A 15,464-nucleotide genomic window follows, 5' to 3' on the forward strand; every position below is an offset into this window, starting at 1 on the left:
GCAGTGTAGGACATCCATCAGATCGCAATGCAAGGATTCCAGTGAGAGCCCCCAGACCCTATGTAGGTCCCCATTGAAACATCCCAGTGAGAAAATCCAGACCCTAGTTCATACCAGTGCAGGGCTACAACAGAGATCCTAGATCTTTGGGCATACCAGTGCAGTACCCTAGTGTGGGGCTCCAATGAGGGACCTGAAGTCCCAGTAAGTGATCCCAGTACACCATCATTGGTACCTGTGAAATTTGGTGTTGCTCTTCTGTGATATCTAATTGTTTTGGCTGTGTCTCAGTAGCTTCTATCAATCACCCTAGAGATGAGCGCGTTGGTTTTGAATGGACAGAGACCAGTGCTTAATTTGTGCCAGGGCTGAGCCCCGGCACCTCTGAGCTTGCCCTGTCAATTATGAATGTAAAAAAAAACATAAAAAAACAGCTTAAGCCCTGGCACCTCTTTCATTACAAATTAAGCACTAGTGGAGACTGAGTTGCAGTGAGTGCAGAGAGTACCACCACTTTGTTTTCCTCAAAATTTGACCCCGTCCCACAATATATAGATATTTCTTCATTTTAGTAACTTCACTTTTACACGTGTATGTAAACAAAACTGATGTGATTATGGCAAAATATAAAAATATATCCAGATATTGTTTTGTTTTAATTCAATATAAGCTGGCTATGGGAAGGATTTGTGAATCAGAATTCCTCCGTTCTGCTCCTTGCTCTGTGATTGACTCACTTTGCAACTATGGGCAAATTACTAATCACTTGAACATTCTGTGTGCAGGCAGACAGCTACATATGTGCGGAGCCTCACTGACTGCAGTGGGGGGCTTTGTGTGGGGGCAGCACTCCACCAGTGTGCAAGGCATTGCAGGCTCAGAGCTTTAAAGTTCTATGACTCAGGGATAATAACACTAACCTATCTCACTGGGAGATTGTGAGACTTCATGATTAAATGGTTGTAAAACATTTGAGTTTCTTGCATGAAAGTTGCGATATACACTGCACTGATGGGTGCCCTATAAATGCTAATATTAATAAACAATATATTTGCTGTTGATAATTGCAGCTGTTGTTGATAAAATGACTTGGACGTTCAATAGCACCTGCACTGATCAGATTTCATTTGCTTTTCAGGATATTTTAATAATTTAATTTAGAAGCAATTAAATCCCCTATCTACCCTTCACCAGAAATGCATCTGCTTATTCCAGAGTCATTTGTGCTGTAACTTCTAAATTACGAGAGGGTTGTGAAGGTTCTGTCAGTTGATAGTGGTGTAACTATTCCAATTGTTACTAAGATTTCACAAAAAAGTTGAGATGAAATCCTGTCTCCGTGAAACTCAGTGGCAAAACTCAAGCTGACTTAAATGGGGCCAGGAGTTCATCCTTAGAATAAAAGAACAAAGAGGAAGATAGACTGTTCTGAAAACGTTGTGAACATGTGGATTGTTAAATTTCTGAGCTAAAAGTTAGCTACAGATATGTTGTTTCTGCTCATTCAGCAATCTTACTCTCCTTGTTGTTTTTCCTGGGTGACTAAATACTGTTCCATTCATCTTGCATTCATGTATGAATTATCTGTCTCTCTCTACAGGCAGATCCTTGCAGCTGCAAAACGGGCTGATCATGTCGGTCATTTTCTGTGGGTGGGATCAGACACTTGGGGCTCCAAAATAAATCCACTAATTCAGCAAGAAGACATTGCTGAGGGAGCAATCACCATTCTGCCTAAGAGAGCAACCATAGAAGGTAAGAATTCTATTCTGATAGACTTTCTGTCACAGTTTCTTATCTGTTTCCTCATTTAATTGAACATTGTTAATATCTAACTGAAACACTGGTGGACCAATACACTGACCATGTACAAAAATGTATATATGATACGATTCAGAGACTTGTCATCAGTTCAATATAAAATAAGCTAAATCTAAATATCCTGAGGTTCTCCTAAAATTGGACATCTCCTATCTGTCTACCTAGCTCTTATGCTATGCTATGCTATTCTATACTATTTGTGATGATACATTTTCTGCAAGGATAAAATTATTTGTAAGTTTTTACACATCAGTTATGTAGTGGGATAAATATATGATAAACACTATTTAAACACACAAACTCTTTATTATCTGTAATACACACATGCACTTTTGTATAACAAGTGTAAATACTATAAAGTAGATATATAACACAAACAAACACACACCTAGATAATGCTGTGATAATTTCCAGATAATGCTTTTTTCCTTTCTCAACTTTTGTTTCTTTTTTCTATGACTTTACTTTCTAATCCTTCTTCTCTTAGTTATCCCCCTTGTGTCTGTACAGATGTTTAGAAACCTAATTGGCATCCTTCTGGGCTAATAAAACTTGCTGATTAGAATTTACGTTCTCATTTAATTTGAAAAGAAAAGTCCTTTATAAAGGAGACACTATGTAAAGAAAAAGAAACTCCTCTGTTGGTATGTCGTTTTGTAGTTCTTGTCTGTCAGGCCAGATCTCCGACGAATCCGCAGAACATGTTTCACACATTAAAATGAGCTCCACCATCTTCACTGAAAGGAAGATCAAATATTTGCATTCCTTTTTACTCTGTCTACACTACTGCCTCACTAATTATTCCTCTCGGAACTATAATGCACTACAGCATTTTATTTTATTTTTAAACCAAGGTGACTTTTTTCCCATCTCAGTTTCCTATAAATATCTAAAGAACATATTGGGATATTGTTTGTGAAAAACAAGACATTGCTGTCACCATCATACTGTCTATATTTCACCCCTGGGCATTTCTAACAAAGATACTTGTTAGTAGTAACTTGTATGAAAGTCTTCTTCAGTATTTCCCAACAATATCTTTACTGTGAATAAATATGTTCTATACATTATACATCATGGAAAACATTGAGTATTCAGTTGCAAACAATATGTTAGGTTGACACAGGGACATGGTCAAGGTATATTCTTTATCAATTAAACTCTTGCAGCCACATTTCAGATGTAAGCACAGGGGATACATCTTCAAAAATGTGTCCACTGAGCAAGCTAATTCCTACTTCTCAATGTGGAATTCAGTATTTAACCATAAAGTCAGTTAAGTTAAATTTGATCTACAGTTACCCATTTTGCATGTTCACTTGGAATTGTGGTCTTTAAAGTCATATTTCAAATATAGTCAATATGGTGTACATATGCATTTTCTCCAAGAACTTGATAATAGTGGAAGGCATGGTAAGATGGCCTAGCTTTTCAAACTTAATAGTGTTAATAGTAGTTATGGATGAACATCAGTATGATGGGGAGGCACCTTCATACTAGGATAAGCATCTGGAGCTTTGGAGTTTAGTCAAACTTTTCTGAACTTCTCCTGTTTGGAAATTGGTCTGAATGTCTCATTAGGAAGAAAAAAAATGTTCTCACAAGATTTCCCGTACATCTTGGTGTAAGCTTCATGAAAAATACTGTAAGAATAGATCTTCCCTGCCCACATTGTAATGATATTTTTGCTTCAAATCTGAAAGCAAAAAAAAATTGTGGAGCTGGATGAGTATATGGGGGGAAGGGCAGGGGAGCAACAAATGTTTCCTGAACTTTCTTTAAACATGAAAAGGTTCTTGCCTTATTCAAACCATTTCATCCATCCATAATTATCATCTGTATTTGCCATCTGCGTTGTCCTACTGAGAGGGTGATGGGTAAGGAGAAGGAGGATATTTTTCTTCGTGTTGTGTACCTTCTTTCTAAGCAATTTTCAAAACATTCACAGTGAATAATAATCATGGTATAAAATGTTTTTCCATAGGAAAGAATGTCTTGTTTCAGACCAATTATACCAGCTTATTTGATCTGTGATGATAACGTCTCAGAGCATTCTGTTAATTATAGAATGTCAGTCATGGTTATGTAGTATTATTTTTTGCTTGGTGAAACTGTTACCTTTCATGTATGTGTGTGTATCATGAAAGCTTTCCAGACTTATAAATTGGACTGCCATGTTTTCTTTCTTATGGTTTGGTTATGAAGCTAAGTGAAATGAGAACAGACGTTTTAATGTCTCTTTTTTTTTTTTCAATCATCTAGCAGGAAGCATCTGCTCCCAAAAGTTTACCAGCACATTTCTTCTGACAAAAATAAATAAATAAAACTACTTTTTCCATTTAAATTGAAAGACAGGAAACTAAACCGATAAAATGTAGGTGAATTTGTCCCAAAGTATCTTATGTTCAACAGTATCATAGCTTAGTATAGTCTACTTTTAATACAGTGTTGTATAAAAATTTTGCATTCTGTGCCTTGGGCTCTGAGGCACTGATTCAATAAAGCACCTAAACATCTGCTTAAGACCCACTGAGGTCAATGAGACTTAAGCACATGCTTATAAGTGCTCTGCTCAGTAAGGATGTAGTGTTTTGATTAAAGAAGGTCTTAAAGTCTGGATTGCAGTAGATGCAGTGCAGTTTTACTGCACAGTGGGCAGGGTATGGAGAGTCTGTGAGGTGGCAGATGATGGACAACTGTAATGGGGTGCTGAAATATCACCTGTGTCTCATAGAGGCTGAAGTCAAATGCAAGGGCCATTGCAGTGGACAGCTATATCAGTGAAGATATGCTTTTTCCAGCACTTTTCTGCAGGGGAGGATACCATCCCTTGGCCTGGGCAGCAGCCTTACCAAAGGCTATTTAACTTTGGCTTTGCTCAGGCATAGCAGATTTCCCCATCCATTACTATCACATGAAATTCCATGTGCCAGTTTTTAGAGATTCAAACGTTATAGATTTAATGCCATAAAATGCTTCCCCTTGTATATGTAGGAAGTGCTTGTGTAGATCAAAAAGACTGTAGTTCTGGTTTGGGCAACTGATGAGCTGCTTCATTTCATATAATCAAAAGCTGAATTAATTGGAAATGTATATATTACTGTACACTTCCTTTATTCATATTTTGAAAAGTGTTGGCTTAAATTTTCTTAATTTAAACATATTTTGATATCTTAGCTTTTGGATGCCTAACTTGAGACACTCAAATGGATCTGATTTTCAGAGGGTAAATATTCCTGCCTTTTTCAAAATCAGTTCCCTCTAAAGTATGTATGTACATACATACATATCTTCTATAAATATGTACTTATATGCAGATATGTGCACAAATGTTCAAATTTATATTTACTTGGTGGAGTAAAGGTGCTTCAGAATTTCCCATCTAAATCACTTTCATTTGGCTACATAAATATTACACCCTGATCCACCAATGCATTCTAAGGCAATCTTAATGATCCACATTAGCATTCCCCCTTTTTCTGTAGATGCTTGGGTGGTGTGATGGTCCTGTGGTTCCAATACCTATCCTCTTTTGGCTGTTAGTGCAGGTGCCATATCAAGGGAAAAATGGAATGGTGGGTTTACTGGTAGTATCCTTTGTGACCTTTTAGCTGTCAATATAAAGTGGAACAGCATCCAGATTGATTTAAACCAGAGGTCCAGTTCAGTGCAGATTGACCTCCAAGATCAGGATAGAACAAAAGTGACACAAAATCAACTTTGCCACCCCCCCTCTTAGGCTGCACTGGACACAGTATAAATATACTCAAGGATCTAGCCCCACTGTATGTGTTAAGAATAATGTTGTGTTTTTTAAGTTACTGTTATGTAACTTAAAGTTATGGCCAACTTTTTCCACTAATCCCTACTCTGAAGCTTTGAAAGCTGCCTACATAGTATTCAGTGATGTTCACATTTTGTGCAAGGTTAATGGTGTGAAAAGGACCTTACATTTCATATTTTTCTTCTTGGGTAACTACTTTAACTCCCCAGAGCACTCCATATCATTCCTCCTCAAATTCTTCTTATCACTATGGCAAGTTGTATTTGTGCCACATTAGAGAAAGTTTTCCCACAGACTTAAATGGAAACTTGAATCTCAGCAGCTTTTTTTCCCTTGGGGATGTTTTTGTTGTTAATGTGAGAATAACATATCTCCTTCTTAAAGGTGTGATGCAGCCAGCCTTTTCTACTCACACTTAAGAAATATTAGGCTAGTGAGCAAATGTTAAATCTCACTTAAATTGACTGTGGCTGCATACTAAAATATATGAAATATATGCTTCTGGAATTTTCAACATTTTATAGAGTAAGGGCTACTGTTAAAATATCAGCCCACATAGTCCATACAGTAAAACAATGCATCATTTTTATGAAAAATATTTTCAAATGAACTTTCCTCTCTCCAAAATCGTAGCTTCTCAATTCAAACTATAGAATGAAAACAGTCCTCCTAGATGTTTGCTTAAATACATCTTGCTCTGAATGCCCTAAACTTTGAGATTCTGAGTGTTCTCAACACTCTGTGGCTTCAGTAGGAATTGAGGGCCCTCAGCATCTTGCAGGAACAGGGGCCAGGTAAGGAATTATTTCTTCAGTGCTTGACATCACCCATGGGACAAGATTTTCTTGGTTACTATCCCACTGGTTGACTTAGGGAACGACTGCATGAACTGAGTTTAGTCAGCTTAAGTCCACCTTAATATGCCCTAGTCAAGTTTGATGTAAACTAAAGGATAAAGTCGCATCTGATTTATATATTCACAGGGACAAAGAGGGAGTACACACTTAAATAGTAATCACTTTATAAAAAGTTGAATATGAAAAGTTTTAATCAGAGCTACTAGGTGTTGGTAACCAATCACTCATATCCAACTTGGACCAGTAATCAGAAATTGGGGCAGAACTTGATTTTTCTTCACTTAAATGTTTTCCAAACCTTATTTAGGAAAAAATAATGTATTTATTTTGGAACATCCACCACAGGTGAATGTGATATCCCGGTTATCTATGTACTGAACTCTTAGATAAAAAGGAACTTTGTCCTCATTGTCACAGGAGACAAGAAAAACCAGAGCCACAATTCTGCGATACAGTGTATATATTTTCAGGAATGCATGCAATACATTAGGCCTTGATATTGCAGGCACAATACTTGTGTGTAAGAGTTTATTGTCTCAGGGCTTAATTTTGTATAATAATTTACACAGATGATATTCCCGCAAATACTTGCCAGCGTGATGTAATACAATTGCAGAGTGCGTAATAGTGACCAAAGGTAAGAGAAATGAAGATGTTTAGGCAAGACAGAGAGAGGCGTTTTCTAAATAAATTTAGGATGGCATGAGTTCTATCCTCATCATTATTATTATTATTATTTCAATTTATAATAATAAATCAGTCCAGCCGCTGCTCTGGTTGCCTTTGAGATTAATTAAAATAACAATGAAACAGAAACAAAACAACAGCAAAACTCCACCCCCAACCCAATTGGCAGGATTTTCCCCACAGCAACTCTGTCCCCTGTAAACAGCCACCCCCATCCTGCTCCAGTGTCTTCAGATGCCTGGCAAAAAGATAGGCCTTTTTGATCAAAGAAACTAGTTCCATGGCAAGATTCTGTGGAAGAGCAGAGAGAAGCCAGTGCTGATCTAGAAAAGGGAATGAAGAAGGAATAAAAAAGAGGGAATGTTTGTAAAGTAGGAGAAGGGGAGGTGGGGGGACTTAGAAATGAAAATGTGATCACAATCATAGGGGAAATAGGAGATATCCAGGCCAGTGTATAAAATCTGTCCAAATAGCATAAGGATTTTGATAGCTCTGTGAAAATGAATGGTAGTAAAACAAGGGTTTTGTTTTTACAGCACAGCTGGGCATTGTGCCCTCAACCTTACAAAATGGTTGGTTATCCATGGGTATCTTCTCTCTTAGCATGCTAGTCAGGAGAACATTGTTCATCTGCAACATTTTTATTTGAATTTCCCGAAGCAGCAGGACTAGAAAAAAGCAAACAAAATACTGTATGGGAACACCACACTGGATTCCTGTAGGTCCTACCATTACTGTACTATTCTTGAGATGAAGTCCAAGTACCATTACTTCAGGGACTAACAACTTCACTGCTATTCCTTTTATAAATGTAAATGAACTTCTTCCGTGGTATCCTTTTTAATCACAAACTGACCTTTAAGAATGCCACTTTACTTCTTCATTTTGCACTAGATTTAATAAACTTTAAAGCATTTCTGTCTTCTTGTTATTACTATGATACCAAAATCTAATTATACTTTTTAACTGCCTGGGGTAGCTATCTTCATGCTTCCATATACCTATATAGGGGAGCTAACAGGATGTCCCTCTGATTAAAGAGGATAACACTGCTGGTCCTGATATCCATTTAAGTTCCTCCTGTCAGATGATAATTTTTAAACAAGGGCTTCCTAAATTTTGTTGTTAGAGGAAAAGCTTGTGCCAGTGATAAAGTATCCATTGAAAAAGGGAAGGAAGTAAAAGTGGATTTGACCACATGCTGGACTAGATTTACGATGATTTATTAAATTAAGTATGGCACATCCTAAGTGATAAAAGGCTGCTGCATCCATACTGGCCTATCTCAGCCCCAATAAAGAACTATGAAGATGGGCTTGAGTATATGGAGTACCAGAAAATGACAATCTTTCTACTTCTCATTCCTCACCTTCCATAAGGCTCACTTCTTCTGTCACGTCTACAAGAAGGGAGTCGGTCAATATGTGTTTGTACATAGCCATATGCCCAAATGACTAGCCACGTGCCCCTTTGTCCTCACCTCATCCCCTCTCTATGGTTTGTTGGTCTCACTGATTGTCATTTGTGAAATGTAGATTGTGAATTCTCCATTGCAAGCCATGGGTCTTTCTTTATTCTACGAAGAACCCAACAAACTCCCCTGGGCACTGTAAAATAAATAGTGATCAGTGACAAGATGAGGAAGGACTGACTTCTCGATTTTAAGTGGGTCTCTGTGGAGTTCAGGAAAGGAGGGAGGGGAACAGGAGATAATAGCTCACCTTAAGTGATCGCTTTCATTACAGTGTGTATGGTAACACCCATTGTTTCATGTTCTCTGTGTATATAAATCTCCCCACTGTATTTTCCACTGTTTGCATCTGATGAAGTGAGTTGTAGTTCACGAAAGCTTAAGCTCAAATAAATTTGTTAGTCTCTAAGGTGCCACAAGTCCTCCTTTTCTTTTTGTCTATGGGGAGCAATCCATGTGGGAGATTATACAGCTCCGTGTTGTATTACCATCCTCTAATCCTATCAGCAATGGCAGTGTGGGTAGCTGCGGTGGGGGACCAGCAGAGCAACAACCATTCCTTCAAGACAGCCCCTTTGTCTTCCCTCCAGCCCTTCTACCATGGATCCCTAGGATCCATTGAATGGGCTTTGGGCAGAGTTCCCAAAATGCACAGTCCCTAGATGGGATGGTTTCCTTGATTGTCCTCTCCAACTTTCTTGCTCAAGTTTTTGCAGTTGAAAGTCTACTTTTTCTCTGAGGTAAGATGTTTAGGCCATAGACAGAGATATGTGATTTATTGTACCTTGTATGGGAAACAGATCTGGTAGCAATGACCCATATTTTCCAAAGTGATTTATGCATGCTTCAAGTTTGAGATGCCCAACCTGAGTCACCTTTAGTGGATCTCCCACCCACTGAGAATCAGCATCCTTCCGGTAGCTTCAAGGTGGGCATGCAAAAAATGAGCACCCAAAAAATCTTGGCTGGTGTTTTTAGACTATTGAGGGCTGCAAGTAAATCGATTAGCATTTTCAAATCAAATGAACTTTCCAACAACTCCTGCAAGATTTTTTTTTAAAATTTTTTATGTATTTAATTTTATGCAACTAAGATAGACTCCCTTGTCAGATACTTCTCTTGTACCATCTCAAGCGAAGGTAGTTTAAGTGATTACTGACTCTCTCTCTCTGCCTTTGAATCAGGAGAAAGATAAATGTTAATAGAATTATTCATCCGCTGACTTTCTTCTGGTTTCTTTTTCTCCCCTTTCTGATTTACTTCCTATTTTCTGTCATAAAATGTCTTATGAAGCTGTTACAGCTCATTTCTTCTTGTTTTTTTTTTATCAGCCGGGCTACTGACTTTGCACTCCAAGATGTTCTTGTTCTTGTTCTTGTTCTTCTTGTTCTTGTTCTTGTTCTTGTTCTTGTTCTTCTTTTTTTTTTTTTAAATCCTCCTTCTCATTGTCCTTACTTCTCTGTGATCGGTTTTTAACGGACACTCAGTTACAGTGAAATAAGTGGGAGAGAGGGGATTAGGACAGATAGAAGAGAAAGCTAGACTGATAAATAATGCAATATTGATTATTTTAAGTGTGTGGAAAAATACTTTGGGCAGTAATGAAAAAATATAATTTATTGTCTGAGCTCAAAGCCTAATGTAAGTAAACAATGGGATTCAAACGCATTTAAGATTAATGATTCAGTTCAAGCCAGCTAGCAGCGTGAATGTGACTAATGTTTGTGGTCCTGTGAAGTTCTCAATATGAGGCTACAGATGACACAAACCCAGCAGATTTAGGCACGTATTTATTAAATGCCGAGAGCCATCTCCTCAGGTGGTATATATTTAGTACAGCTGTATTGTGGAGCTGTGCCAGTTTACACCAGCTGAGAAGCTGGCCCTGTATTTTCTAGTTGTCCCTTTATCTGCCATTTGTTTGTCTTCCAAACAGGTGGCGGATTGAGGCCTCAAGATTTTATTTAGCTTTTTTTAATTTCCAATTATTTTTGTTTTCTGCTTTCTTTTTAGGCAATGAAAGGATAGCTACTTAAATAAAGTTACGAGTGAAGGCATACTCAGTGTCCATTGCTCTAGATCATTCCAAACATTCATTTCTTAAAAATACATTAATGTCATAATTCTAGTGTCTCTTCTATATAAACTAGACACATGTGCAAACACACATCTCCTCTCTTTGTGTCTGCTTCCCGGCTTGTTCAACAGTAAAGAGGAAACACATCCTTGATATGAGATAATTACTGTAATTAAAAATATTAGCTTCTGTTGAACAGTGGCAAAGAGATTTTTTGTGAATAAACAATCAGCTTCATAAAAAGAAAGGTTCGCTAATCAGTGGGTCGTCTAAGGCCAAATCCTGAAGTTCTGTCCTTGTTTCTACCTAGTCATTATACGCTGGCAAGTCTGCTGTTGATTTCTCTGAGGCAAGGACTTCAGGATTGTCTTTAGCTGGTTAACGGGGGGAACAGTTTCTTTCAAATTAGGGATTTGTCTGGTTTTTCTTTGGAAATACTGCTTTAGAATAACACAGATGACTTTCTCACAGATGTCAATCAGTGTAGCACAAGTTCTGCAGTCCTCAAATATTTTATCTGCATACCCAACTCCTATCAAAGCTAAAGAGTTCAAATTCCACCTTCCCACTTGGAAGAAAAAATATTCAGCTAGATAACTATATCCACTAGTAATGAAATACTGGAATGCTGTCTTAGTTATATCTATTACTGCCTGTACACAAACATGTTTCAGTGATGTGTTTGTTTCTGTGCACAGCTTATCCATCTGTAAAATGAGGAAGGAGTCGTGTACTAACAACACCAAAGTAATTCAGTCCCACCCCCCCAAAAATCATGAGGCTGGCTTACAAATTATGAAGGATTTTTTGTAAAATAATATATTTTGCGTTATTTTTTCTTTGTTTTCTGGTTTTGAGCCTTTAGGCTGCACTCCCTTCAGGTTTTCAATCTTTTCTTTGCAACCAGGAGTGCTAGAAGCTTATTTTAAAAGTAAATAAAAGCTGTGATTATCTTGCGGCCTCTTGATTCCACCAGCTGGGGTGGTGAGCAATACACCAAATGTCTTTAGACTAACAATAAAATCCTGAGAGTTTGCAATACTGGAAGAGGTGATTGGGGAGCAGGTTACTGGGTGGGAATTGGGCAGTGGAAGGAAGAGTCTAGGGTCAGTGGAAGGTGAGTGAATGCATGAAGGGCAATGGGTTGTTTGGGAAGGATCCTGGAGAAGCCTTCCCTCTTCTGCCTCTTCTTTTCATTGACCCCTTTATGACCTGCTCACCCCAGGCTGTGACCGCTCACACTCTCACCTCTGTTCTGTCTCCCTCTGCCAAGCGCCTGAAACACTCAAATTCTGTCCTCTACGGCAGCCAGTAACTCAGAGCAGAGCAGGAGACAGAATCTCCCTATCCTCAGTGTTTTCACTCAGTGGCTGGGAAACCTTGCTCAGCTATTCCCGCCCTGCTGCATGTGTGGAAGAGGCTTCTATTGGAGCCGGGAAATTCCATGCAATGACTTTGATTTTCTTATTGTCAGGATGTAAGGGATAAAATTGTTTTGAAAAAATAAGAAAAGAGTTCCGGGCCCCACTCAAATACCATACTGGGCCCACAGTCTGGGTGCCGGTGTTTGTCACTTAAGATATTTTCTTTTGGTTATAGGTGAAGTTTGCATGAAGTACAATGTGAATAAATGTGTACTTATTTGCATAATGTTTTTCTGGAATATTGCCCTTGTTATGTATAGAGTTTACCTACTAGCAGCATTCAGTGCTCATGCTTAATTAGTGTTCTCACCTTTTAAAATGATTTTTTGTGTGTGTTCATCCAGTCATTTAATCCACAGTAAATTCTAATGAACACCTACCCTCAGCTGAAGTTGCTTATTCCTTACTGACAACACTGGAGTGCGCAGATGCAGGTAGACTTCGGCTCTTTGTTTTTTATAGCTCAATCAGTACAATGTTTCAAGTCATTCTGTCTGCCAACTTGATGGGAATATATCTTTTGCAGTGCCAAGGAACCTGTTAATTGATTTTTAATTAATACTGCAGTTACCTACAAATCTGAGAAACACTTGCACCAGCCAAAAGTTCATTGCATATTGATTTGAAGTCTTGAAAAGTCACTCTGGGAGTTAAGATCTACTTTTGATTTCCCCCGCACTTAGTGCTGAATCTTGTTTCCTCTTGCCTGGGTTGCAGTGTTCAAAGGAAGGACCATAAGCCTGTTCTGTTTGTCCATATAAATGTTTAGAACTGGCCAGACAGAAGGCAGATCTGAGCACCACAACATAATGCACTCCATCAGTATTATGGGCAATATTTTGTGAGCCAGACATCATATGACACTTCTGCCCCCCCGCCCCCCTGCACACTTGCATTCTTTCATGGTTTACCAGTTTGCAGCTTCATCATGAAAAACACTGTGCAATTAAATAGTGGCTTTACTGCCACTTTTCAGTGATGCACAGTCTCAGGAGATTGATAGATATGGTAATGTTGCTGAGATCCAGCCAGACAGACAGGGTCTATTCCCAGATTGCATATGCAACTGCATACTCAGTGCAGTGTTTCAGAGCGATACACTGCTTAACTTTCAAAGGTTGAAAAGAAGGCTTTTGGGAGAGTTTGAGTACCTTCAGAGAGCCAGGAGCTTAAGGGAAGTGTTACTTTTTGATATGCAGCTATAGGGAGGCTAGGAAATGCAATTTTACTACAGTGAAGTTGGGTGTTATCAGCTTAATGTAGTTTCTCAGCTCCTAATAACTTGTTCAAGGCAGTGCAGCTTTTTTTCTTCTCTTTTATTTCTAAGACCTCCTCTATCTTGAATAGAAAAAGTCACCGAGAGGCGCAATATCAGAGTTAATCGTTAGCTTGCTGTACACCGAAAGCCAGAATGTGGCAAAGCAAATGACTTCATGTTTAAGACTCTACATCTGTGATTCTATATTATGTGATCAGAACTTTTGTAAGTCTTTACATGTTGAGCTGCCATGTATAAGAATAAACTTCCTACATGGAAAACCAGAGGCAGAATAATTATATTATGGTGTGGCATTTCACTAAATGCTATGTATCTCTGTGGTCTTTGATCATCTTCCATGACTAGGTTTTTAGGCTTACTTAAAAAGGTTACAGGATTGATATTTTTAGAACTCTGAGGAGAATTGCTTACCACTCATCAATGCAAGAGACGATTAATGTCGGAAACAGCTTTATCAAGTTTTTTTCCCCCTTATCCAAAGTGATGAGTTTTAACAAGTACTATCGCAATACAAAAAGAGGATGCTTTTATTAGAGGGTATTGCCTTATGAAAAAAGTAACTCTGTATAAGATTCAAATTGGACCACACAACAAAGATTTGAGATGCTCCTTTTCAGTTCATTGAAATGAAAGACACTATTTGCCAAAGACATAGAAGAAATTTGCATGTTCACATTAGAGATATTTATTGACTAAGATGTATCCCTTATTTATATTAGGCTTTTTTCCTCTTCAGAGTATTGCGTTTGGAGTGGCATTCTCTTTGACAAAATTGGTTTGCTTCTGTTGTTAGTGTGTGTGTAGATGTGACCAATTGTATGACTGGCATAGTGAGGAGAACTTATTCAACAGAGGAGAAACATTAATGATGGGTTACTCTCAGGATGCTGGAGCTGATAATTTTTCATTTATTCTAAGTCCCATCTGTTAACCTATATGTACCCTGTACCACTTTAATATTCAATGGAGTCTGCTGCGTGACGTTCAGAAAGAATATTTCCATCAACAAATACAAAGATGTTATTTTTGACAGGTTTCAGAGTAGCAGCCATGTTAGTCTGTATTTGCAAAAAGAAAAGGAGGACTTGTGGCACCTTAGAGACTAACAAATTTATTTGAGCATAAGCTTTCGTGAGCTACAGCACACTTCATCGGATGCATTCAATGTTATTGACAGAGAGCATATTATAGGAATGTCCTGCGAGAATTCCAGATCTGCAGGTTTTATGGTAAGAAGGATGGATATGATGGTTCATTAGGGATGTTTTATGGGGAGGGATGCTGTAGTATAGTTAATAAAAGACCTTCACCCACACCGTGGGTGTGCTAGAGGAGGGAGCATCCACAGGGAGATCATTCTTCCTCCACAGGAGACAGCCTAGATTGTTTGCTTGTTTGTTTGTTTGCCAGCATCCTGGGGAGCAAGCAGAGCAGAGAACAGCAAAGAAAATTTTCTATCACTGTGAGGGGATGTCCAGGAAGAATGTCAGTGGGTAGTGGCCCTTCCACACCAGCTAACAGATGGAGGACTGGGTTGGGAGGGCAAATAATTGATTGCAACAGGCACAGCAAGCCCAAAAGCATACCCTACACCCCGCCCAGGTGCCCATTAGAAAAGCATAATGTCTGCAGGCACAGCTACTCAAGCAGTACACTTCCTTCCTGCTTTTAAAAAAGAAAAGGAGTACTTGTGGCACCTTAGAGACTAACAAATTTATTTGAGCATAAGCTTTCGTGAGCTACAGCTCACTTCACCAAATGCATCCGATGAAGCGAGCTGTAGCTCATGAAAGCTTATGCTCAAATAAATTTGTTAGTCTCTAAGGTGCCACAAGTACTCCTTTTCTTTTTTGCGAATGCAGACTAACATGGCTGCTACTCTGATTCCTGCTTTTAGGATGGCTCAGAGGTGTAAGACTCAATGACTTGATGGGCGTTCGTTTTCAGTCTGTTAATAAAAGGGGCAGAGTTTCCAGAATCCACAATTCCCACTGGGATTGAGTTTTCTCATCTAGAAAGATTTAGGGGCCAAGTTTTTATATAGCCCCTTTGGGAGTCTCTGTT

The 15,464-nt window shown here is 38.5% G+C and overlaps 1 protein-coding gene across 6 annotated transcripts in view; it reads left to right on the plus strand.

Annotated features, from left to right (window-relative positions):
* GRM7 (glutamate metabotropic receptor 7) overlaps positions 1 to 15,464 on the plus strand; it is a 587,975-nt gene that overhangs the window by 323,787 nt on the left and 248,724 nt on the right. For all 6 annotated transcript variants that reach the window (XM_043518831.1, XM_038410758.2, XM_038410752.2 and 3 more), the window contains exon 4: positions 1,601 to 1,755. In XM_043518831.1, coding sequence (XP_043374766.1) covers positions 1,601 to 1,755 — 155 coding nt within the window. The remainder of the gene's footprint in view (positions 1 to 1,600; positions 1,756 to 15,464) is intronic.

Source organism: Dermochelys coriacea, chromosome 7, assembly GCF_009764565.3.
Source record: "Dermochelys coriacea isolate rDerCor1 chromosome 7, rDerCor1.pri.v4, whole genome shotgun sequence".
NCBI lineage: Eukaryota > Metazoa > Chordata > Testudines > Dermochelyidae > Dermochelys > Dermochelys coriacea.